The 26911-nt window shown below is 38.6% G+C and overlaps 1 protein-coding gene across 1 annotated transcript in view; it reads right to left on the bottom strand.

Annotated features, from left to right (window-relative positions):
- Nucleotides 1–26911, bottom strand: part of NIPAL2 (NIPA like domain containing 2) — an 85114-nt gene that overhangs the window by 28032 nt on the left and 30171 nt on the right. The window contains exon 5 of the mRNA XM_086695164.1: nt 11841–11900. Coding sequence (XP_086551290.1) covers nt 11841–11900 — 60 coding nt within the window. The remainder of the gene's footprint in view (nt 1–11840; nt 11901–26911) is intronic.

The following is a 26911-nucleotide window of genomic DNA, read 5'->3' as shown; positions in this document are numbered from 1 at the left end:
AAACATAATTCAACTTGTTTCATAACTGAGGTCAGTGTTGTTGTGTACATAATTTACAACCAGCACTGACTCCAACCTGAAGCAATTTGGTTTGTCTATAAAATCTCACAAATTCAAAGACACCAATTTCCTGTTCCTCTTAATCAAATGATTTAGGGTTTTGAACTCTAGTTTTTGAGAACAAATAGCATTTGACTTTTCACACAAGCAAGACAATAGCTATTCAAGGTATTTGTAGAAGCTATAAAACAAGCTTCTTCTAATGTAAGAACTTACTCTGTAATACTTTGTGAAGGCAGAAATTACATACAAAATTGTAAAAGCTATTTCTAATGAGAATTTTAAAAATGAAAAAACAATATACATTATTAAGCATTGCAATAAAGAGAAAATAATAAAAATCGTACATAAGAACTTGGGCAAAATTATTGTTCAGCCCTGTCCTTTCTCTGGAAAAGAAAAAAAGATCTTGTAAGAAAATTGTTCAATATTAGGTTCCTAGGAGGATGGAATGAAAACACACACACAAACAGTTTTCTAAACTTGGTATACTGAAGTAGAATAAATCCATTGAATACAACTTAAAAATCTCAGAGACTTCCAACTTCCTTTTGTGAAGTCCAAATTTCTTATTTTTATTGAATTCCTCTGCCAGTAATTTTTTTTATCTCCTATAACTGTATCTAGTGTCAATTAAATTTTTTTTTAATTTTTTAAATTTTTATTTATTTATTTATTTTTTAATATATGAAATTTATTGTCAAATTGGTTTCCATACAACACCCAGCGCTCATCCCAAAAGATGCCCTCTTCAATGACCATCACCCACCCTCGCCTTAAATTTCTTTTTTTAAAGTTAGTTTTGAATGGGTAACGTAAGGTGAAAAAAATCTGAAAGACACACAAGGGTGGTGAGTGAAAAGTTAAATCTTTCTCACACCCTTATGGCACACTAGTTCCCCTCCTGGAAGTTAATACTGCCACCAAATCTTAGATTTCCTTTTCCAGGTATGTTTTATGCAGGTGTGTGAGAGACTGCATAAGTTTTGGTTTTCTACACAAATGATAGCATATTATACACACTTGCTTTTGTTCTACTTAACAGAATATCTTGGAGAACATTTCACATCAGTGTATGTAGGACAGCCTCATTCTTTTCAAGTCTGCATAATATCTCATTTTTGGATGTTGCATTATTTCACTTAACTTTCCAAAAGGGTCCCTGGTTCACATCCTGACATCTCCTTTCTTGCCTCACATCTGCTTCCTCATTTGCATACTGTGCCCATTTTCACCAAGGTAGATCTTCGCTTCATTTCAAAACTCCTTGAACACAAATGAAATGACTGATGATTTTGCAATTGTACTTTCAAAGTACTTTTGTACATACATTATTTCACTTGAGCCCCATATCAGTGGGAATCTAGTAAAGAACTCTATGGCAGCTCAGTAGGTCGCACATTCTTTCTTTTTATAATCTTAATTTCAGCTTCCTGTGACAATTACAAAGGCAGTTCTAGAGAGCTGCTACCTGTTATATGCTTGTCTACTTGGTATCATTTGTATTTGTGTGATTCACTGTCTCCTGTATGGATCATTTGCACATTTTCCATAAGTGTGTAAAAGTGTTGAAGATAGTCATTAGCAGCTCCTTAAATAAATTTCCTTAAAATGTATTTATAGCCCATCTTTTTCTAAAAGTGGCATCTAAAATATGTCATTTCCTGATATTTTTTTTCTCAGTGAAGCCACACATATTCTTTCATTTGAAAGACACAGATTTCTAAGTTAGAAACTTGCTAATTTACCTTCTGCTGGCCCACTTGCCCAAGGGAGTAATCTGGTAGCATAAGATACTCCAGGAAGGGAAGCAGCCCTTGGCATGCCCTTTGCCCATGGAAATGATAAAATTACAGATCAAAACTTGGATCATGAAAGGCTAATCCATGCTGAAACTGCCCCCACAGATTTCAAATTTCGCTGCTACTTGCTGGCTGGAAGAGCTTAGGCATGTTATTTATCCCTCTGTGACCTAGTCTCCTCATCTCTGGGTACAATGAACTTATCACACCTGCTAGACTCCAGAATTTGGCTGAGCAAGAGGCCAAATTCAGCTCTGGAGAGCTGAATAGATTTGAAACCTCACCCGGAAGCCTGATGTGACAGAGGACCCTGGAACAGATCTACCTCAGGATACAGACCACTGGGAGTCAAAAGCTATCTCAGAAAAGCTTAAAAATTAATCCCAAACTGGCAGCTCTTTCTGCCCCTGGGTCCTGTCCCTGGGCTATAATAAAAGCGCCTTTTTGCACTGAAAGTATCTTAAGAATTCTTTCTTGACTGTTCACTCAGCAGCCCCACAACATTTCTGGTGCCCAACCTAGGGCTGTTCTTCTTTCTAGACTTCGAGCCTTGGTACAAACTTAAGTTACTCCCTCTTTTCTTTAACTCCAGGGGCTTTTCAAGAAATATGGTCTTATTGGAACAATCTCATGTTGACTGCTCTGGCTGCAACCTTCGAGCCTGTGACTACTCTCCAGGGAGGATAAAGGCCTACCTTTTGACTGGAAGCTAGTACCCTGGCCAGAATGGTAACAAGACCCAGAACTTGATGCCCTTTCTTTATCCACCCCTTCTTTTTTTTTTTAGACAGAGAAAGAGAGAGCGAGTGTCGCAGGGGAGAGGAGCAGAGGGAGACAGAGAGAATCTTAAGCAGGCTCCACACTCAGCACGGAGCCTGACACAGGATTTGATCCCACAACTCTGGGATCATGAACTGAGCCAAAATCGAGAGCAGATGCTCAAACGACTAAGCCACCCAGGCACTCTTATCCCTGTTCTTATACAAAGCATGGGACAGACACCTGTCACTAGGATTGCTGACAACCTTAAGACTTCCATGCGAGGTTTCCTCCTCATTGGTCCAATGTGATCCCCTCCACATCCCCGGTCTAGCCACTTCTGGCCATGAGACCACTGGGAACCAGCCAAAACCAATGTCAATATCAATTGAATTAAAACCCAACTGGGGACCATTTCCTGGGAAGTTGTCTGTAAAGACTACATGTATTGGAATGTCACTTAGACCCATGATGGATTTCTATCTTTACTATTCTTCATCAATGTCCCCTACTAACTACTTGAATTACAGTATTAGGTAATTTCGCCTTGTAGAACTTTTTTAGTGCCTCCCTTGGTTAAAAATGGCAGGTTCTCCATGGTATTTCAGTCTATTCACTGGCACCAATATGTAGTCTAGAATGCAATGGGGGAATTGCAGGGATATTGACATCTCTTCAGTAGACAGGCTGGTATTCATTAACAACTTTTTGAGGGAAGCTCTGGTTGCTCTGAACACTAGGAACCCTTGATATGACCCTGAGTGGAATGCCATCCAACAGTCAGGGGGATTATGGTAATGGACTTTTCTTCTTCATTCCCCAAAAACTCCCCCTTGGGATGTCTCTTAACCCACTGGAGACAATTTGGATTGCAAGATTTAATGAAGAAAGGACTCATCTTCTTCTGCAATAACACATACCCTCAGTACTCCATAGGAGACAAAGAAAAATGGCCCATTAACAGATACTTAAACTTCAATACTATTTATCAATTAGAATTTTTTTGTAAATGTCAGGGAAAATGGACCGAAATCCCATATGGCCAGGCCTTTATGGTGCTGTACCCAAACTCTGATCTGCCCATATTCTTTTACAGGGCTTGAGGACCCCCCTCTCCTCACCCTCGACCCTCAACCCACCAGCTCAGCTGCCTTGGGCCCCTCTACCACCTTACCTGTGTCTTGTCCTGTTCTCTATGTGCCAATCCTTTGTCTCCCCTGTAAACAGGTTGCTGCCAGGATCCTGTACATGCCTCTCTCTTTTTCCCGAATTACTCATCTTTGTTTACTTCTTCTCAAAATATATCTTGAGAGGACGAAACAAATGAGGCTTCTTATTGCATGTGGGGGCTTCTGCCTGAATTATTAATGGCTATGATAATTGGAGCCAATTGTCTGTGGTAGTCGCTAAACCTCAGGACAGGGGCTTAAAGAATATTCCTAAGCAGAGGCCAGAACTCCTTTTGTTTCAGGGAGATTCCCTGTCTTCTCTGGCCTGACATGGACTGGCTGTTTTCACCTTTTGTCGGTGGAAAGAAAATATGTGTCTGTTCATCTGTCCGAGCTTGGTCTTTAGGACCAGGGATCCTCTTTCTCTGCCCTCAGGGCTGTTACCTGCCTCCAGCCTTGCTAGCAGCACCTCACCTATTCTGCTTCCCCTGCCCTCCTCCTGTTTCTGCACAGCCCGAATAACCTGCTCCTATACCATCCTCCGTGCCTCTGGTGTTACTGGCTCCTGCTCCTCCTACCCTGCTATCAAAGAGCAAAGAGTACCCCCTTGGACTTAAACCACCCACTTCAGATTTCCCCAGGTAAAAAACTGACAGCGGGGAACAAATTGATTGGCTTTTAAGTGGACCTAGGTGCAACATATTCGGTAAACTAATTTAAGTTTGTTGGATTAATTAAGATAGACATGTCCTTAGAGTTATCAGCATGAAATAGAAAACTTTTATTCTACCAAGGATTACTGAAAGTTAAATAAGCCTGTGTTATCTTTGTTGCAATTTGTCAGCAAAAAGATGACTTAAAATGACGGTTAATTTTGTCTTAAAGTTCTCATGGGTAATTGTTAAAAAAAACCCAACTAGGTTGAATAAATGAAAATGTTTATAACTTTCAAAGTCTTTGATAATCTGAAACCTTAAAGTTTTGCTTGTATGATAAATTGGATTGGATTCATTGGCTATCTAAGTCTTTTCCAACAAAGATAAAATACTAACACATTAATTACTAAACATACGTTTGTGCTTTTGGTTTCTTACAGCAGAGAAACTGAGGATACTTGGGTCTGTTGGTAAACATGCTTTATGCTTTGTTGAAATAGTGGACGGCTCCACTTTCCTTATGATCTCGTTAAAAAAAATGTATTCAAAATTGTATCTTTAATCTTATGATCCAGGGAAGATCATAGACTGTCACTGGGGCTGTCTCTAAAAGGGTAAAAATCCAGTTTGAGAATGGAAGGACTGAACAGGAAGGAACTGGTTGGTGTTTTCTGACTGCCTGGTGAAGACTTCTCCCCACTGGTCTTAAGAAGACAGAAGAAAGGAAATAACGCACTTAACAGAACACAGAGAATGCTAGTGGGACTATGTTTGCTACCCACTGCTAATCTCAGCAGACTAGTGCACAAAGCACCAAGAGCTGAGCCTCAGAGGGAACCAAAGACGGAGCAGTCAGGCAGCTGTGGGTGAGCGGCAGGTGGGGTCAGTGAATGGGTGCTGGACATGATGCATCTGCCACCCTCATGGCCAGTCCTGTATAAAATATACTTTCTCATCAAATACAAACTCAAGTCACTTAAATTTCTACAGTGATCTTGTGGGAGTTTCAGATTTAGCTTGACACAATACACAGATGTTAATAAAATTTCTTCCTATGAACTTGTCACATATGCACAACAGGGAAACAAGCTCATCTCTGCTCTTTATAGTAAACGGACTAGGTATGGTGGGAAGGTACATGCCAAGTGAGGGTAATCTTTTTTTTTTTGGAAGTAGTGTTCTTAAAACTGTTAATTTCATTGACAAGTATGGCTGACATGAGAGTTACATTACATCACCATCATACTAAAATGTGATGATAATAATAATAGTAATACCTAATACTTCTAAGCACAATTCTAAATGCTTTATATATAATTAACTTAATGCTTACAACAAATCTGTGAAAAATAACTATACTGTTAAAATATTATACTATATATGTGCTATATAATGATCTTGTTTGGGATGTTCTTGCTAAGTGGAGAGCTTGGATGAAAACCTAGGTAGTCCATTTGCTTAACGATTACACTCTCCCACCTCTTGTATCCATAAAGAGCCAGGGCTGATGAACGGACAACTCAGGGCTGTCATTCATGTTGTAGGCTCAGTGGGTGGTGCCCCAGCCTAGGTATACAGGCCAGAAGCTGTACAAAGCATAACCTAAAGACAGATGCAACATCCCCACTGGGGATACACAGAATCAACTCTCCCTGGCAGTGGTCCCTGGGCTTCATGACTAGCCCTGAGGTTCCTTTAGAAAAACATCTTCAAACTGGTATTCCCTGGAACCAGCTTCATAAGGCAGATGCTCCACCAAAAAGAGTCTCAAGTCAAATCTATTTGGGAAGAGATGAGTTAGACAAACTTGAATAGTTCTTTTACTAGAAGACCCCCTCAGATCCTCAATGTGCTAGTGTTCACTGTGAATCTCCTAGAAGAGGATATGATTGTAATATTTTCTAAACATATCTGACCATTTATATCATCCTGAAGGAGTGTTTTGAGGAATATTTTATACTTCGGGAAATGCCTTACATTTAACTGGATCCAGCTGTGAGAACGCAGCCTCTGTTTCAAGAGGCTACTGATCTTCTGTTGTAAAAGTCTCTCTCCTATGGATACTTGTGGGCTAAGAATGAAGTATAAAAGTGGTCAAAGGGAAAACAGCCTGGAATCAGGTTCCTCTGATGCTTCTGTTCACTGGCACCTAGAAGCTGACTTCCTCACGTACGGAAGCCTTGGGTTCTAAGATCTTTTTGTACAGTTCTTCAGCTGACATCTGGTTTCCCAACCCACCCTTCCCCTTAGGTAAAACCTGAAATACCCCACTCCCCAACTGGATGCCAGCTAGTGTTAATTAACTAGTGTCTAGCTTCTGGACTCTGGCTTGACCTGACTTCTGGTAGCCTTAAGAGTTTTTTAATGTTCAGCTAACCTGATTCCAACACAAATATTGCGTCTAATTCTCTTGGTCCTTATAGTATGTCTCCTGATCAATGGGGGTCTCGCTGTTGCTTTTGTAACCAGGAGTCACAGAATAAACTGGTTCCCTTAACACCAAACCATTTGGGATGTCTTCCCCTCAGAACAATCTCTCCAGATTCCTCAGGCTCATAGTAGCTATATATATATATATATATTATATATATATATATATATTTATTATATTTATATATATAATATATATAATATATATTTATAATAAATATATTATATTTATTTATATAGTAGCTATTTATTTATTATATTTATTTATATATTTATTTATATTATATTTATTTATTATATTTATATTTATATATTTATATTATATTTATATTATTATAGTATTTATTTATTATATTTATATATAATATATAATATATATTTATAATAAATATATTATATTTATTTATATAGTAGCTATATATATATATATATATATTTTTTTTTTTTTTTTTTTTTTTAGAAAGAGAGAGAGCAAGCATGTACTTGCTGTGACTGGGGGAGGGGCAGAGGGGGAGAGAATCCCTAAGCAGGTCCCTTGCCCAGTGTGGAGCCCAGCACAGGTCTCAATCTCATGACCTTAAGATCATGACTGTGAGATCATGACCTGAGCTGAAATCCAGAGTTGGACGCTTAAGCCACTGAGCCATCCAGGCGCTCCATAATACATAAGTCTTAAAGCAGCCCTGGATTGGGAAGTCTCAATAATGTAGTGAGTCCAAATAGTCCTGAACCTACCACCAGAAAGTCTCCCATTCTTGAGGCAACCCTGAAACCAAAATAGCCAATCTGTTCCCTCAACCAGAAATGATGGTTTGTTTGGCTACATTAGTATTCTAGATACTAGCCCTAAATCAAGCCGACCATTTGGTGTGGAAGAAAGAAGGAAAGAGATGGTCTTCATGTCATTTTTAATCTCTTGACATCCTAGCCAGGGAAGCCATTTATAGGTGACTTAAAATAATCAAGTTACTGGTCTCTGAAGAGTACTGATGAATTGACTGTCATTTTTTTTTTTTTTTTCTTATGATGATACTATCTGGACTTAAGTCAACTAGGTTCTCACAGCCTATTAGATTTAGTACTTTTGATGACTAAGGGAGGAGAGAGGGGGAAATACTATAGGTTTTGGCTGAATGAAGGGGAGAGAAATCTGGTGCTTTTTAAAGGAAAAATAATCATTAAAATAATTTAAAGTTATTAATCCACTAAGAATCAGAGCACAGTCCAAACCCTGTCATTGAGTTAATAATAGTTGGCAATTCCTTTCAGACATAGCTTTTGTGAGGTCATTTTTTGAGGCTAGTGGTGAAAAGCTTCATAGCCACAGAGCAACATTTGGCAATAAATTAGTTCAGCTTGTTTCCACATGGCCCAAAAAATCTTCATTTGTTCCATCATGAAAAACAAACTTTCATTTGCTTGAGGCAGGGAAAAATAAATGATTTTCTTTTGCACATTTTGACAATTTAATTTTTAGCATGCTTATATGCTAATCTTTTTTTTTTTTTTTTTTAAGCCACTAACTACTCTTTTCTCTGTTTGGTTTTAGTCCCTGTAAAGAAAAAAAAGGCATTTTTAGCTTTTAACAGAAAGAGCTAAATTTTCCCAAGGCAACAACAATACAGACACAAAGAAAATACATGTGATTTAACACATTACTGAGTGAGGTTGGGGAAAAATCCTTCTCCGTAAGTATGAAATGGGTTATTACATTTCAGATCAAGATAATTTTATGACTTGCTCTTGGAGGCATGGGTATGGGATAGGTGGCTACAATTTTTCTTATTCCTATGACAACAGATTAAAGTTAAGAATTGATCACTTTTAACTATAGTCCAAAACAAATATGGGATCAGCTACAGAGCCCTACTCACAAAGCATTAAATTAGGAAGGCAAAAATACCCAATTAGAATTGTGGAAAATATTAGCTGAATTATTAAAGTTTGCAAAAATATCCTAATCAATGTTTCCTTTGATGAACCATTAGAGTGTAGGGATGTGTGACTGTGGTAGCAGCAATAATGATCAAAGCTGGGGGTTCCTAGGTGGCTCAGTCAGTTAACCATCTGTCTTTGGCTCAGGTCATTATCTTAGTGGTCCCTGAGTTTGAGCCCCACATCGGGTTCTGTGTTGACAGCTCAGAGCCTGGAGCTTCCTTCAGATTCTGCGTCTCTCTCTCTCTGCCCCTCCCCTGCTCACACTCTCTCTCTCTCCCTCTCTCAAAAATAAATAAACATTAAAAAAAATCATGATCATAGCTAACATGGAAGATTTATTACATGACAGGCCCTGTTCTAAGACTTCTACCTCTAGGAACTCACTTAATCCTACAAGATAGGTAATATTATCTTCATTTGAAACGTGAGGAAAATGAAGCTTAAGGAGAGTAAGTAACTTTGAAAGGTCACACAGTTCTCTGTCACTAGAGACTCACCCTCAACCATTACGCTATGCTTATATCAGGCTGCCATTATTAGAATACTGGTCCACCATTTACTAGTTATATGACCTTGGACAAGCTATTTAACCTAAGTATCAGTTCTGTAAATAGGTTGTTCCTACATTTAAATGAGATAGTTCATGTAAAACACTGATAGTACCTGGAAAGAGGAAATGTTTAATAAATATTAGCTATTATTAAAATAAGAGAAATTAGCAAAGAATCAAAGAATTAATAGAGGTTTAATTTACTATTATTACTTTTTGGTGTGTGTGTGTATATGTCTGTTTCTTATTCCCTATATTACATTTTTAATATTACCTTTCAGGAATGAAGCTGATTGTAGAAATGACAATTACATCAACAGGGCTTTATATTTCTCAGAGTACTTATATGAATTATCCAGTTTGATCCTTAGAACAGTCTTCTATGTTTGTCAACAAACTGAGGCTTAGAGAAGTTAGGTAATATCATGTCAGCCACACAGCTGACAGCGAAAGTTGAATCCAGATTTGAACCTATGAAAGTGAGTTTAATTTACATCCTTTGACATTGAGCTAGTTTCTTGCTTTTAGTAATGTTCTGTTGATCTCGGATTTTCCAAGTATATAATCAAATCATCTGCATACACTGATATTTCTATTTCTTCCCTTTCCATAATTGTGACTTTCATTAATTTTTCCCGATCCTAACTGGCAGCAGTTGAGTGCCATATTAAATAGAAAACTTACCCTGCCTTTTTGCACCTTTGTGCAAAACGAACACACTTCTTGTGTTCGTCCCTCTGTACACCCTCCTCCAAATGCTTGGGTATTGCCTGTGCCTGTCCTATCCAGCTATCAGAACTGATTCGAATGTTACCTCTGCTATAAAAAAAATCTCTCTGAGCTTCTCAACTAGAGTAACCTCTCTTTATTCTAAACCAGTGGTTCTCAACTGGGGGTGGTTTTGTCCCTCGGGGGACATTTGGCAATATCTGAAGTTGTTTTTGGTTGTCATTACTAGGGCGGAGGGTGCTCCTGTCATCTAATGGGTAAAAGCCAGGCAGGACGCTGGTAAGCAGCCTACAACACACAGGACAGCTCCCCGCAGAGAAGAATTCTCCAGCCTAAAATGTCAGCAGTGCTGAGGTTAAGAGATCCTGTTCTTAACTAAAGCCTCAAGGCATTAGGATACATACTGCTTTCTGCTTTTAAAAAACTTATTTATGTATATATTTTATCACCAACTGTATTATTTGAGGGCAGAGATTCCGTCTTCGCCATCTTTTTATCACCAGTATTCACAATCGTTAGCAAGTCTCCCTATATATCCATCTGTATTTCTTCATCAAATACTTTTGATTAATTTAAACATTAATCAACCATTAACTATAAAAGATGGCATATGTTAGATAAAATGATTTAGAGTTTCCTTAAGGCATTTGACAAATGAGAAAAATAATGTAAGATGTAATTTGTTTTTAATTTATAAAATTCAGGCATTGCTCATTCTTATTTCTAATTCTGTACATCTTCCCCAAATGATTCCACAAACCAAGATATATTAAAAAAAGTATAGAAAAATAATATATTTGAAAAGATACAATGCATATATGAGTGCATTTGGAAAAACATTTCAACCATGACAAATTTGATGATGTGGACTAAAAACTCTACTAGCAGAATCAAACCAAGGAGGAAAAAGAAAAAGTGAAAACACTTTCAAGACAACAGGCTCAAGGGAAACACAATCAGGGAAAACAAATGCTCAACATACCAACACTGGCGTCACATTTAAAGCTCAAATTTTTTTAAAAATGTGATCTCCTTGGAAGTGAGCAGACACTCTATTTAAAGTGCCTAAAGTATCATATTCGTTATCATATGTCAGCAGCAATTCAGAGAAGACTTTGTCAAGGAAGAAAATATGAACCTCCAGAATTCTTCTCACAAATGATATTTCTAGTAAAACGTAGAAGATATAATCAATAACATGATGGCTCTGCTATATAATAGCAACCCTTCTTATAGCCAGGAAGGCTGTTATTATTTTCTACTAACAGCTGTATTTCTAAATGAAAATCTGAAGGGGAATGTTCTCTGTTGTTTTTGGAAAGAGCAAAATACAAATTAGGTGGTTAATTGGTGCATCTAATTTTTGTGTGGTTTTCATTTTTATGCAGAACTCGCACTTGACAATGTAACAAATACATCCTTTGAAGTGGAAGACTCTATTAGGTAATACAGATGTTTTCTTGGATTTTATTATGCTCATGAAAATTTCATAACATTCATAATAATAGTATAAAATAATAATTCGCTGTGGTCAATAGCATGGGCAGTGGGCACAATGAAAACAGAAATACTTCACATGAAAGTGCAGATGGCAACTCCAAGAAAGAATCCTGGTCACCTCTAAATGAGATTTATCCATTTCAGCAATTTGTTCCCTGTTTTTAAAGCACATATTTTTTTTATGGATAATATTATTTATTTCCTGATCAAGCAGTGCTATAATTACATGACTTAAATAATTACTTACCTAGTAAATCTGAAGCTCTTAAATTTTCTTTCAGAAACATAACAGAAATAATGGCACTACCTAGAAAGGAAATGGCCATCAGTGGTGTTTCCAATATAAAAAACATACATTACACGGTACCATCTGAAAGAAATTAAGCTCTTTGTGTCTTATACCTGATTAGCTATGTCCTGGTCAGAGACACCCAGCAGCTGTGGCTGTGAAAACAACTCCCTCTCGCCCCCTCATGGTTGAGGATACATAAAAACTGGCCTGGTTTACAATGGACCTAGGACAGTGGCTGGGATAATGCCCCATGGACAGCAAGGGCAAAATAAAGGTTACTAAATAACTAAATGAATAGATGAATAGATAGATAGGTGATAGATAGGTAGATAGAGCAGGAAGGGATGGAAAGGCAGAAAGAGAAAGAAGGGAAGGAAAGAAAGAATGGAAAGAAGGAAGTTTTAATTTTCGATATATGCCAGACTGAAACTCATTATTTCCCTTCATCTCCTCCTGTAATTCCTATTCCAAGGGGCACCTGGATGGCTCAGTTGGTAAAGTCTATTCCAATGACACCTCTAAGGAGCCCCAGAATCCTAGGACTCCTGCCAGTCTCCACTCTCCTTCACGCGACACATCCAACAGCATCCTGGGTCTGTCAGGTCCAGATTTTACCAACTGTCCAGTTCACCCTCCTCTTCAGTCCACTGTCACTGGGCTTCATCTCAGGCGTAGACCTCAAGCTCCTGCCACTTTCCTCACACATTTGTCCTCGATCTCTTTTATATTCTATGCCCACCCTTACTAAAATCATCATAATTCCCAGAACCATCATTTAGTTTCATCCTAATTTTTTTTCAATTTTTTTTATTTTTTGAGAGACAGAGACAGATAGAGCACTAGTTGGGGAGGGGCAGAGAGAGAGGGAGACACAGAATCTGAAGCAGGCTCCAGGCTCTGAGCTGTCAGCACACAGCCCAACGCAGGGCTCGAACCCACAAACTGTGAGATCATGATCTGAGCTGAAGTCAGGCTCTTAACTGACTGAGCCACCCAGGCACCCCTCATTTAGTTTCATTCTAAAGGACTTTTATTCATGTTACTCCCTTTGCAACTCTGCCTCCATTTTTGAGACCAACTCTAGACTCAAGTATCACCTCTGGATTCCCCCAGACCCAGTCGACCAATCCACTCTTTGGTGTGATTGATTACCCCTTGTCATATAGCTTTCATGTTACACGGAAGATTTATTTGCCTATCCCCCACCCCCAACAAAGACTATCAGTTCCTTTTACTCTGAGATGTCTTATTTTTCTAAGATCTCCCAGGTGTAGCTAGCACATAGATAACAGAGTTGGTGGGATCTCTGCCCTGCATTTACTGGCCCTCATAGTATAAGACCCTCTTTCCCATTACTGAGGCTACTGAATCCTCAGCCTCTAACTGAGCCTTGACCTGTTTCTATGGCCTCAGGTTGTGTAGGGTAAGTTGAATCTCTCTGAGTTGTTCCTCTTATGGAGCCATTCCTCTATGAGTAGAGGCATGGGAAAACCCAAACTTGCAATACTACAAAATAATACACATCATAATTTGAATTTTAAATTTTTAACAGAAATTATTAGCAAGGCTTTTAAGTTTGTTTTTTAAAGTAAAACTATACAGAAGAAAATAGGGAAGAAAAGTCATCATAAAAATAACTCATCACCTAGAGAAAATTGTAGTTAGTATGTTGGCACGTTTATTTTACCTTAGCAGCGTTGAAACTATAATGCAATTTTTTTTTCAGTTTCCTTAGCTACCATATTACAAACAATTTGCAACATCATTAAAATTTTTTCATAGATAAAAATTTTAATAAGCCTGTATAATAATCCATTAAATCAATTAAATTTGAATATAACTATATCTGTTATTCTGGCAATTGATTTAAAACAAAATAAATCCATACCAGAAACCCTCATTCAAGATAAGCTGGGATTTTCATATGTTTTCTCCATCTTTTTCTCAACCTCGCTCTCTCTTATTCAAGTTGAGCTATTATTCAAGTCCTTGCAAAATTCTCCTGGGCAGGTTATTTATCGGAATGGACATTTCACACAGAATAAACGGAGTGTGAAAAATGTCCACCAAGCATGAACTTAATTGGGTGATATGACTTTAAAACATTAAAGCAATGTTTCCTGTACAGATACATAGCCCATTAGGTTAAGAATTGAGTTCAGGACAGGGGTAAAAATGTACGAAAATTTTCCATTTCATATTTGCACCAAAACAATTCAGGGAAACTAATTTAACATTTCAGAGAATTAGAAAAAGTATAAAAAACAAGACCCCATTCCCATCCCATCACTGACCTCCTGTGTAATTACATAAGGAATGTTTTCGAGTGGAGGGAGATCGATCAATAAAAAATAGGTGAATTATCACTACTAATGCGTACCAAATCCAAATGTATTCCATTATAACAATCCTTAAGATGACTATTTCACAGCAAAGGAGTCTAGTAAGAAGGCAGACATTGCTTACATGGAATGAGGAAACCTTAGAGCTGATAGGAGATACAAAGACAATGTACTTCAGGTTCTAAACTTTATATCTGGGAGACAGGTCCAGAGGAGTTGTTTGTTCATTCGTTGATCCATTCACTTAATAAACATTTATATTACAGGGCACCTGGGTGGCTCAGTCAGCTAAGCGTCTGACTTCGGCTCAGGTCATGGTCTCATGGTTTGTGAGTTCGAGCCCCACGTGGGGCTCTGTGCTGACAACTCAGAGCCTGGAGCCTGCTTGGGATTCTGTGTCTCCTTCTCTCTCCGCCGCCCCCCCTCAAAAATAAATAATCACTAACAAACATTTATATTACAGCAGAATCAGAACCAAAGCCCACATTTCCTTATCCCCAGTCCAGAGCTCTTTCTTGTACACTACACTCCATTGCCTCCCTTGAAGGTAGAAAGGCATCATTTTCCTTCTTTTCTTGTTGCTCAACCAGTTTCAAAAATAATTTCATTTTTAGAACCCATGGGGGCCACCTGGGTGGCTCAGTCAGTTAAGCATCCAACTTTGGCTCAGGTCATGATGTTGTGGTTCGCGGGTTCAAGCCCCACATCGAGCTCTGTGCTGACAGCTCAGGGCCTGGAGCCTGCTTCGGATTCTGTGTCTCCCTTTCTCTCTGACCCTCCCCCTCTTGCTCTCTGTCTCTCTCTCTCAAAAATACATAAACATAAAAAAAAAAAAAAAAGAACGGATAGGGGAAAAGAGGTAGGTGACAATTTCATTGCTAAAAGAAAAATGGGACATGATTGGTAACAATAAGCTTGACATATACTTATATGCATCAAATTATATCAATCGGCTACAAAATATTTATCAGAGTTTTAAGAACATTAATATGCTTTTACTTTCTTTTTTTTTTTTTTTAATTTTTTTTTTCAATGTTTATTTATTTTTGGGACAGAGAGAGACAGAGCATGAACGGGGGAGGGGCAGAGAGAGAGGGAGACACAGAATCGGAAACAGGCTCCAGGCTCTGAGCCATCAGCCCAGAGCCTGACGCGGGGCTCGAACTCCCGGACCGCGAGATCGTGACCTGGCTGAAGTCGGACGCTTAACCGACTGCGCCACCCAGGCGCCCCGCTTTTACTTTCTAAAAGAACTTATATCTAATGCATTTCCATACACATTTTTTTTCTGTTTTAAGAGAATATGAGGTTTTCTACAAAACTGTTAGATAAGAGAATAAGATTTTTTAGTTTTATTTATCTAGCAAACGAAGCAATAAAAAAGAACATTCTGTTAAGGAACATTTACTTGTAATTCATTTATCTTTCAAAATATGGTTAAAATGAGAGCTGTGCTGAGCAAAAAGACAGTATCTGAGCAACAGCTAATAACATAACTTCTAAGTAGAACAGTAAATTTTTAAAATGAGAAAAAATAAACTGAAGTGCCTCATATATAGTTGCAATCAGAGATTTGTCAAACTCAACCCTGTCTAGTTGTTGCTATAATCACCACCACTGCCTGATGAACATCTAGGAAGAGGAAAGAACCACTATGCTTTTGCTCCTGTAGTGAAACTTAATATTCAAAAATAGAGCATTTCAAGATGAATAGTTTTTTTGGTTTTTGCTTTTTTTTTTTTAAATTTGAGAGAGAGGGCATGTAAGAGGGGGAGGGACAGAGGGAGAAGGAGAGAGAATCTTAAGCAGGCCCCACGCTCAACGCAGAGCCTGAGGTGGGGCTCAATCCTCCTGGGATCATGACCTGAACCCAAATCAAGAGTCAGACGCTCAACTGACTGAGCCACCCAGGCACCCCAAGATCAATAGTTTAAAAAGCATTAAAACAGGACACAGTTGTAAACTAAACAGATTTGGACTAGGTATGATCAACCTATAGTTACTACTGAGCATTTATGTCAGCACTCACATTTTGTGTGCATTTTTGACTTGAGGCATATTTGGGCAAGAGGTTCAAGAACGCTTTTCCATTCTAGCCTTCATACGGACACAGATGGATACAGAGTGCTCACAGACATGGGTCTACACAGAGAGTACTTGTGGATGCTGGATTAAATTCATTACACAGTGTCATATGGTGACCCCAGAGGCAGACACTGAACCACAATGACCACAATGCATTAAAAAAGAAAAGGTGAAAGGTAGCATATGAAAGATAATGTTCCAAAATATAATCAGTGGTTATGTAGAAGTTGGGTGGCGGGGGGAAGATAGCAGGAATATTTTCTGTTAGGAGAAAAAAACAAAAAAAGCTTCTACAGTGTTCCTATGGAGCCATTTATTAATGTATTCATTTGGCCCTAAAGTTGTAATGCTTCATTATCAGGAAGACTCTCAACAACAATTATTATGGGTGAGTCAACTGCTCTGTTTTTGGCCATTAAATGTCACTCAGATTAGTAATCAGAACAGAGTATCCTGTCCAGTCAAGGTTGATATAAAGAAATGTACATGTGGGAATTCTGATTTGGATTTCCAGAAGAAATTAGATAAAGGCCAACCAAGATTCTGGTGGCTTCAGCTAAACCAAGTCTAGATGTGGGCGAGAGTGCCAGGTCCAGGGGTCGGCTGTGACCTGGTATTGAGCTTCCTAACGCTCCCTGAAATGAATCCCACATTTGTCCCTGATTTGCCTCCTTTGACATCATTCAGATTTAGTCCAAGGACTGGCTGTTATAAGAGTTGATGCTCTAAAATCCATAGCAGGCCTCAGGTGAAAGGGAAAAAAAAAAAAACTATAAATTAATCTGGTGCATGAGAATTCAGAAAGACTGTACAAACTTGATTTGGATTTTCTTCTGTAATAGCTACTAATGGGGATCAGTAAAACAGAAGTTAAGCATCAAACTTCTAGATGTTAACAATCAAACTCAAGGGTAGATTTTTACAGGTGAGTTTAGATCTTTGTGTCTGTAGAATAGATAAGTGAGGATTCCCTTTTTACATTAAGATATATGTGCACTTTACTAAACTCTCTTTACCCCCCAAATAATGATTTTTTACTAAAGGTTTAATGGCACAGAAGAGCTCAATAACTATTTAATGCATTATACTATGGCCATTGAAAAATATCTTGCTCACATTTATTTACTACTTTTCATTTTTTACCCTTTATGACAACTTAATTTTTTATTTTATTAAAATAATTTCTTAATGTTTATTTATTTTTGAGAGAGGCAAAGACAGAGCATAAGTGGGGGAGGGGAAGAGAGAGAGGGAGACAGAATCAGAAGCAGGCTCCAGGCTCTGAGCTGTCAGCACAGAGCCCGATGCAGGGCTCGAACTCACGGACGGTCAGATCATGACCTGAGCCCAGGTCAGACACTTAATTGACTGAGCCACCCAGGTGACCTGACAACTTAATATTTTAAATCCTTTTTAAAATTTGGGGTATAATTGACATACAACATTATATTAGTTTCAGTTATACAACATAATGATTTTATATTTGTATTTCTGTTTTATTTTTTAAGATTCTTTCACTTAATTATATGCAATACTATATTAGTTTCAGGTATACAACATTCAACAATTCTATACATTTCTCAGTTCTCCTCAAGATTAGTGCACTCTTTTTAAACTTAATTTTTTATTTTAGTATAGTTGACACACAATCTTATATTAATTTTAGGTGTATAATTTAGTGATTTGACAGGGTTATACATGATGCTGTGTTCACCACAAGTGTAGCTACCATCTGCCCCGTTACATCACTATTCCAATACCATTGACTGTATTCCTTATGCTGTTGCCTTTTATTCTCATGACTTACTCATTTCATAACTGGAAGCCTGTATCTTCCTCTCTCCTCCACCCATGTTGCCCAAACCCCCATCCCTTCTCCTCTGGCGACCATCAGTTTGTTCTCTATAATTATAGGTCTGATTTTGCTTTTAGCTTGTTTATTCAATTTTTTTTTAAATTTTTTTTCAACATTTATTTATTTTTGGGACAGAGAGAGACAGAGCATGAACGGGGGAGGGGCAGAGAGAGAGGGAGACACAGAATCGGAAACAGGCTCCAGGCTCTGAGCCATCAGCCCAGAGCCCGACGCGGGGCTCGAACTCACGGACCGCGAGATCGTGACCTGGCTGAAGTCGGACGCTTAACCGACTGTGCCACCCAGGCGCCCCATGTTTATTCAATTTTTTAAGATCATTTTTTTAAAGATTCTACCATTAGGGATTGCCTTAAGAATTCTGAGTATTCCCTAAGCATACTGAGCATCTCTTCATTTATCTGTTGGCCATTTATGTCTTCTTTGGAAAAATATCTATTCAGGTCCTCTGCCCATTTTTTAATTGGATTTTGTTTTTGGTTGAGTTGAATAAGATCTCTATGTATTTTGGATATTAACCCCTTATTGGATATATTATTTGAAAACATCTTCTCCCACTCAGTAGTATGCTGTTTTGTTTTGTTGATGGTTTCTTTCACTGTACAAAAGTTTTTTATTTTGATGTAGTCCCAACGGTTTATTTTTACTTTTGTTTCCCTTGCCTTAGGAGACATAACCAGAAAGATTTTTCTGTAGCTCATGTCAGAGAAATTACTGCCTATGTTTTCTTCTAGGAGTTTCATGGTTTTAGGTTTCACGCTTAGGTCTTTAATCCATTTTGAGTTTATTTTTGTGTAAGGTGTAAGAAAGGGATCCAGTTTCATTCTTTTGCATGTTGGCTGCCCAGTTTTCCCAGCACAATTTGTTGAAGAGACTGTCTTTTTCCCATTGTATATTCTTGCGTCCTCTGTCATGGATTAATTGACCATATAAGTGTGGGTTTATTTCTGGACCCTGTATTCTGTTCCATTGATTTCTGTGTCTATTTTTTGCCAGTGCTGTACTGTTCTGATTACTACAGCTTTGTAACATGTCTTGAAATCTGGCATTGTGACACCTCCAGCTTTGTTCTTTCTCAAGACGGCTTTGGTTATTCGATTCTTTTGTGGTTCCATACGAATTTTAGGGTTATTTGTTCTAGTTCTGTGAAAAACATTGTTGGTATTTTGATAGGGATTGCATTAAATCTGCCGATGTTTGTATACATTGCAAAATGGTCACCATATTAAGTCTAGTTAACATTGCTCACATATATAGTTACAGAATGTCTTTTCTTATAATGAGAACTTTTAAAATTTACTTTTAGCAACTTTTGAATATGCAACACAGTACTATTAGCTATGGTTGCCATGCAGTGTATGACATCCCATGACTTATTTATTTTCTAACTGGAAGTTTGTACCTTCTGACTCTCTTCAGTCATTTCACCCACCTCCCATTTCCTGCCTCTGACAACCACCAATCTGTCCTCTGTATCTATAAGCTTGATTTTTTTGTTTGTTTTTCAGATTTCACATATAGGTGAGATAATATGGTATTAGTCTTTCTCTGAATTACTTCACTTAGTGGAATGCCCTTAAGGTCCATCCATGTCATAAGTGATAAGATTTCATTCTTTTTTGTGGCTGAATAATATTCCATCATGAATATACACCATTTAAAAAAATTAATCCATTGATAGATACTTAGGTTGTCTCCATATCTTGGCTATTGTAAATAATGCTGCAATGAACACAGGGATGCATATTATCTTTTCAAGTCACTGTTTTGTTTCTTTGGATAAATACCCAGAAGTGGAATTTCTGGATCACATGGTAATTTTATTTTTAATTTTTTGAGGAACTTCCATATTGTTTTCCATAGTGGCTGCACCAATTTACATTCCTAACAGTGCACAAGGGTTCCCTTTTCTCCACATCCTCGCCAACACGTGTTACTTCTTATCTTTTGATAATAACCAAACAGGTATAAGGTGATATCTCATTGTGGTTTTGATTTGCAATTCCCTATTGATTAATGAAGTTGGACATCTTTAATGTACTTGTTGGTAATCTGTATGTCTTCTTAAAAAAAAGTCTATGCAGATCCTGTGACTATTTTAAAATTGGATCATTTGTTGTTTCTGCTATTATGTGAGTTCTTTATATATTTTGGATGTTAACTCCTCATTTGATATATGATTTACAAATATTTTCTCCCATTTAGTAGTTTGTCTTTTCATTTCGTTGATAGTTTCTTTTGCTGTACAGAGCTTTTTAATTTGGTGTAGTCCCACTGTAGTTTATTTTTGCTTTTGTTGTCTTTGCTCTTGGTGTCAAATCCAAAAACATCATTGCCAAGAATAGTGTCAAGGGGCTTACTGCCTATGTTTTCTTCTAGGAGTTTCATGGTTTCAGGTCTTACATTCAGGCCTTTAATCCATTTTGAGTCAATTTCTGTGTATGATGTAAGAGACTGGTCGAGTTTCATTCTTTTGCATGTGACTATGCAGTTTCCCGGCACCATTTATTGAAGAGACTGATCTTTCCCATTGCATATTCTTGGTTCCTTTGTAGAAAATTAATTAAACACATAGGCATAGATGTGTTTCTGGGCTTTCTGTTTTGGTCCATTGATCTGTGTCTGTTTTTATGCCAATACCAAAGAGTTTTGATTACTATAGTTTTGTAATATCATTTGAAGCCGGGGAGCGTAATGCCTCCAGTTTTGTTCTTCTTTCTTAAGATTCCTTTGGCTATTTTGTGGCTCTATACAAATTTTATAGCTGTCTTTTCTAGTTTTGTGAAAAATGCTGTCGGAATTTTAATAGGGATTGCACTGAATCTATAGATTGCTTTGGGTTGTATGGGCATTTTAACAATATGAAGTCTCCCAATCCTTGAGCACAGACTATCTTTCCATTTATTTGCATCATCTTCCATTTCTTTCATCAATGTCTTACACTTACAGTGTACAGGTTTTCCACCTCCTTGGTTAAATTTACTCCTAGGTATTTTATTCTTTTTCATGCAACTGTGACCACTTCTTAAAAGACACATTTAACCCCAAATTAAAACAATTACACTTTACTCATCTGTGATTATGGATATAATATTCATATCTGATTCAGTTATAAAAAAACAAAACAAAACAAAACAAACAAACAAACCCTTGGTCCATGGGTTACAAATTCAAATGCATACAGGGGCCAAGTAGGCAATCCTCTATAGAGGAAAAAAGTAATGAAGATGGTGGGCTGGGGCAATGAAGGGTGGTAGGGTGTGATGATGAGGTTGAGGGGCTGGTGTGATGAGGGCGGGGAGCTGTAGCTATGGGGAGCAGTAGGGCCGTGGTGACTTGGAATATACAAGATCAGTGAAAAGTGGCAGCCATGATTCAGCTCTAGCCACATGCAAGTCCAGGGTTACCAAATCTGATTCTTTAAGGCAAACCACTTTTTGTGTTTCATGGTCCAGTTTTTAAACTGGAAAATTAGTTTGTATTCTTTAAAAGCATTGCTTAAGCCAAACAAAACACAGCAAAGATCTGATCTACAAGACACCGGTTTTTGGAATCTCACCTAGTCTGCAACGAAAATGTCATCAATTTTCATTTAGTGTACATTCCATTCATTGGTTAGCCTCTGTGATCTGAAGGGAAACCAGGCTATATCTTTATAATATAGTCAAGTAGAAGACAAAGTAGTAAAGGAAACCATTTCATAAAAAATAACCCATGACATGAAAAGAACATATTTATATAACGATGCTACAAACAGATCCTCACATGTAAATATCTGGCTTGTGGTTTCTGACCACTTACAATGGCAACTTTATTGTACTGCTAAAAAGCAAACCACGAAAGCACTTTCCTGTCACTCACCATCAAGCTTCAAACATGTGGACACATTGAGCGTGCTCCCAGGCTCAATCAACTCTAACTGTATGGAGGTACTGAGTGACCCAAAATTATCATTCCCTGTTGTAGAACTGTAGGGGAAAAGTAGGTCAATTACCACATACTCTATGGAGTTAGGATTTGAAAATCTGAAAATGTGAGAGTTTGAAAAGTGTTTCTTGATAGAGAAAAAAAGTCCTACCACCCATACCGGCAGGAATGCAGCGGTCAAGTTGTTCATATTAATATAAAATTTGCTTGTGTCACTTATTGAAGATACTGGAGAAATTATTCAAAGGTAATTTGTATAATTTCAAACAAGGAAATGTACCTGGATTAAGAACAACAGTCCTTTCTTTTCTGCATTTGTCTTGACACACATTAGTGATTAAGCTTGAAAAGACTCTGAAAAAGTAAAAACTCTGTCGCTGAGATTAACTCTGTATTATAAATTCAATAGCACATTACTTCGTCAGTAGCAACTTCTCTAGAAACACATCCTCAAAAAGTCAGGATGGGTGGAAAAGACCTTTCAAATAGAGTTTTTTAGGTTTTAGGAATGCTCTCAGCTAAGTGCATGAGCAGACATAAAATGAGAACTTCAGAGTTTAATTCTGCGCATTTTATTTAGGCTGGTCTGGGGACAAATCTGCTGGAGCAGACAACCCAAAGCCACTGAGAAAGGGATATTTTCTGCATATTTCCAACATGAAAATAAACGTCTGCGTGAAGTGCCCACAGGCAGCCCATGCGGTTTAGAGCTCTCGTGATTTCATCCAGGCTGGCACTAAGCACGGGGCTCCAAAGGACAGAGAGAATTCGTAGCATCTAGGTCTGTGGAATGTTACAGGTCACTTGCTTATTGGTCTGTTTATGCTTCCTTTCATTTGTTTCTAATAAAAATCTTGGAGACCAAAGTTTCTGCTTGAGATGACTTCTTTAGAGTTCCAAAAAGGCCTCACCAGGGCTTTCTGGCTACACTATGACCATCGTCTAATGGGTTACAGACACACTTCAGCTTACAGCTCTATCACGGCACAACAGAAATACACGAAACAACATATATCCCACATCATGAATTTCCATTTGGGCCACAGCCAGCATGTTAGGGAAAACTGGAGATGGAAAAGACTTAAGAGTCACATGTCTCATTCTCTCCTCATTTTCTCAGGGCATTTGGCTCTCTAACTTTCATCCAAATTAGCCCATCACACAGTGACTACTTCTCTTAGGAAATTATTTGAGGGCCAAGGAAATCTCGTTGCTATCGATGTTATCATTCCACGTAAAATGCCAAGTGTTTGATCTCATACAATTCATCTCAAATTTCATCTACTCATTACTCACTTCTATACATCTGGGCATTAATGAAGTAAAATAGCAAGTTTGTGTGTCTCATACATTACCTGACATAGTGGATGCTCATTCAATATTTGTTTCTTGCCTTTATTTCTAAATTACTGCCTGAATTTAACTTGGAAAAGGCTGATATAGTCTGTGAACTCTCTTCAAATTACTTTAAATCAATATACTCTCAGAGGTACGGAACTGAGAAATGTCATTGGTGCTTCTATTATGTCCTATTTCTCCCACCCTCCCTGGCCCTACAACAACCTTCCTTCATATTCCACTCCCTTACCACCCCTACACAAATTAATTTTTTGTTGTTGTTTTGGTTTTTTTGTTTGTTTTTAAAAGGATTTTTTAATGGATATTATTTTTGAGAGAGACAAAGAGACAGAGCATGAGTGGGCAAGGGGCAGAGAAAGAGGCAGACACAGAATCCGAAGCAGGCTCCAGGCTCTGAACTGTCAGCACAGAGCCCGATGTGGGGTTTGAACTCATGAACCGCGAGATAATGACCCAAGCTGAAGTCAGGCGCTCAACCAACTGAGCCACCCAGGTGCCCCCACAAATTAATTTTATATCGAGTAAGGTCTACCATGAATCTCCTTAATTCCATGTGACTTCAACTCTTTCGGTTGTTGATGGCTTCATGATTTTTAGCCATCTCTCAATGCTTCAGCACAGCATAGATCAGTCATGAGGATGAACAAAAAAAGGAAAATGTGAAATGAAAGCCTGTACTTTGTAGATGCACAAATAATCTAACTTAACCCCCAAAGGACAGGCTTAAAGACTTTTAAGTATTTACAAAAGTAAATATCCACGAGTTCCTTGCAATGAAATGCTTAACCATTATGCTTTTAAGCAAATGTTTTTCTCTTCCAACACCCAAGAACAGAACATCCTATCCTCATTTTATCAAACTTCAAATTCAAACCAGCTCTACAAAGCTGTATTGTGTGATTTTCCTGTACTACGCTTTCCTGGAGGAAGCAGACGGAAAGCAAGCAGACACACGCAGTCACATCTCCTAGGTCTCAGTTAAATGGTAAGGACAGGTATTAAACAGGTCATTGTGAGCATGATGAAAGCTGCTGAAGGGGAAATGCAGGATCAGGGCTGCTGTGTGTGGCTAAGCAGGTTGTACAGTGCACAAAGACACAAAATCTGAGGAAGCACCACCCACATCTCACATCTTGCTGAGTTGTATATCTCTCAGGACAATTCTATGACAGATGGTGCCCAGGCATGCTGTACTAATGAAATCACTGTATCACAGTAATTTGCAGACAAACAGAAATAACGTATCACAAGAAAGGCTGCCTTTTTCTAATTCACAAAAAGACACCATGTAGACAAGAAAAGGGTCCTGTAGGGTGCTAAGGGAACAGAGAGAATAAGCCTGTTTAATTTAGTCTAGAAGCCAAGAAAGACCTTCTGGGGAGGGAAGGATTAGTAGTAGTTTAAAATTGTACTACAAACTCCACAGAATATCCAACTTATTTCTTTTTACTAGATTTTTGGTATAACATTTTCTCTAAAAACACATTCTCATATTGCAGTTAGACCTTGAAAGAAATCTGCCCTTCAGCCTCTCTGAAGTTAATTAGCAAGTAAACAGAAGTGATAGGAAGCCAGAGCAAGAAGACAGAAAGTTACACACACATCTTAGGCTGCTATGCTTTTCCTAGGACAAATTTCTGTGTCTGTTTTTTTTTTTTAATATTTTTTAACATTTATTCATTTTTAAGAGACAGAGACAGAATGTGAGTGGGGGAGAGGCAGAGAGAGAGGGAGACACAGAATCCAAAACAGGCTCAAGGTTCTGAGCTGCCTGCACAGAGCCTGATGGGCGGCTTGAACCCACAAACCGTGAAATCATGACCTGAGCTGAGGCTGGACACTTAACCGACTGAGCCACCCAGGTGCCCCTGTTTTTGTTTTTGTGTGTGTGTGTTTTTAAATGTATTTTGTCTTGGTAGGTTATCTGGAAATTCTGGTATTTTCCAACACATTTCAGTAGGAAACATGTGGAACGGTCAAGGGGTAATTGCTGCTCCATGGCTGGACAAATGAGCTGTGAGGATCCTACTTTTCTGCTCCCTGAAAATGAGCCATTACATGGATGAGAACAATGGAAAGCATTTCTTAAACTGGTTCCTCCATTTTAGAGAATTTAATCATCAGCCGTCTTCTGGGGGCGTGGGAAGGGATGCCTTACGAAGAATGAGCTTTGTTTCTAAGTAATACTAATAATTATAAATCACAGTGACAGTAGCTAGTGTTGCCTACATGTCAAACTCTGCAGTTCGTATCCAACACTGTTCTTAGCCATTTGCGTTTACTCTGCTTTTCCCCAGGACAACTTCTGAGGTAAGAACTCTTCTTTATTTTTTATTTTTAAGGAATCTCGACACACAGCATGGGGCCTGAACCTACAACCCTGAGATCGAGGGTTGCACACTCCTCCCCCGACTGAGTGAGCCAGGCGCCCCCTGAGGTAAGAAGTCTTTGTATCTCCACTTTACAGGTTAGGGATCTGAGGCATGAACCTGTTTACATAACTTGTATGAGGCCACAGAGCTTTCCAGCGGCAGAGCTGGGATTTGAACCCTGGCAGTGTGGCCCCAAAGCTCATGTTCTGGACCATTCAACTGCCCTGTCTGGTTGGGACAAACATCCAGCCTAGGCTAGAGACGAAATTGAGAAATAACCACTAAGCTTTCTTAATTAATGGAAACACAAACACAAGTCAACATCTAGAACTAACCACACTGCCAGTGTAACTAGCCTATCAGTCAGAATGAGCGTTTGGACGTATTCTCCAGTGAGAAAGACCTTCAGGGAGAAAGCGTAAGGTGACGCAAGAATACTAGGGCTCTGACATTCTCAGAAAGCTGGACCCAGGCCTGGGCATTCAGATCTGCCAGGATTATTTCCCATTATCCAATCCTTAAGAGTCAGACAGGCTAGATCACTCGCTCGTGCCGGGCAGTGGAGATTAGAGAATTATTAATGTGAGCACTGCCTTAAGAATTCCCTAAAGGGTTTTTTGCAGAATTGCTGTCCTTTTTCTTTTCTTCTCTTTTTTTTTGGGGGGGGGGGCAGACAGAAGGAGGGAGGGAGAGAATCCCAAGCAGGCTTTTTTTTTTTTTTTTCCCCCGCTGAGTGTGGAACAGAGCTGGCGCTGAGTGAGCCTTACATGGGGCTCGTCCCACGGCCCTGGGATCATGACCTGAGCCAAAACCAAGAGTCAGATGCTCAACTGACTGAGTCGCCCAGCGCCCCAGAACTGCTGTCCTTTGAGGATGCTTCATATAAAAACGTTTTGTGGTCGGTAGGTTCCAAAAACCTGGCCGACTGTACCTGCCTCTGAAAGACTGACAGTGTGCCCAGAAACCCGACACTAATGAAACCTGGCTGACATTTAAGACCCAATATCACAGGGGCGCCTGGGTGGCTCAGTCGGTTGAGCTTCCGACTTCGGCTCAGGTCATGATCTC

The sequence above is a fragment of the Puma concolor genome, chromosome F2 (assembly GCF_028749965.1).
Source record: "Puma concolor isolate L17-30 chromosome F2, mPumCon1.1.hap2, whole genome shotgun sequence".
Classification (NCBI taxonomy): domain Eukaryota; kingdom Metazoa; phylum Chordata; class Mammalia; order Carnivora; family Felidae; genus Puma; species Puma concolor.
Note: the sequence above shows the minus strand (reverse complement) of the source record. Positions and strands in the feature narration are given on the sequence as shown.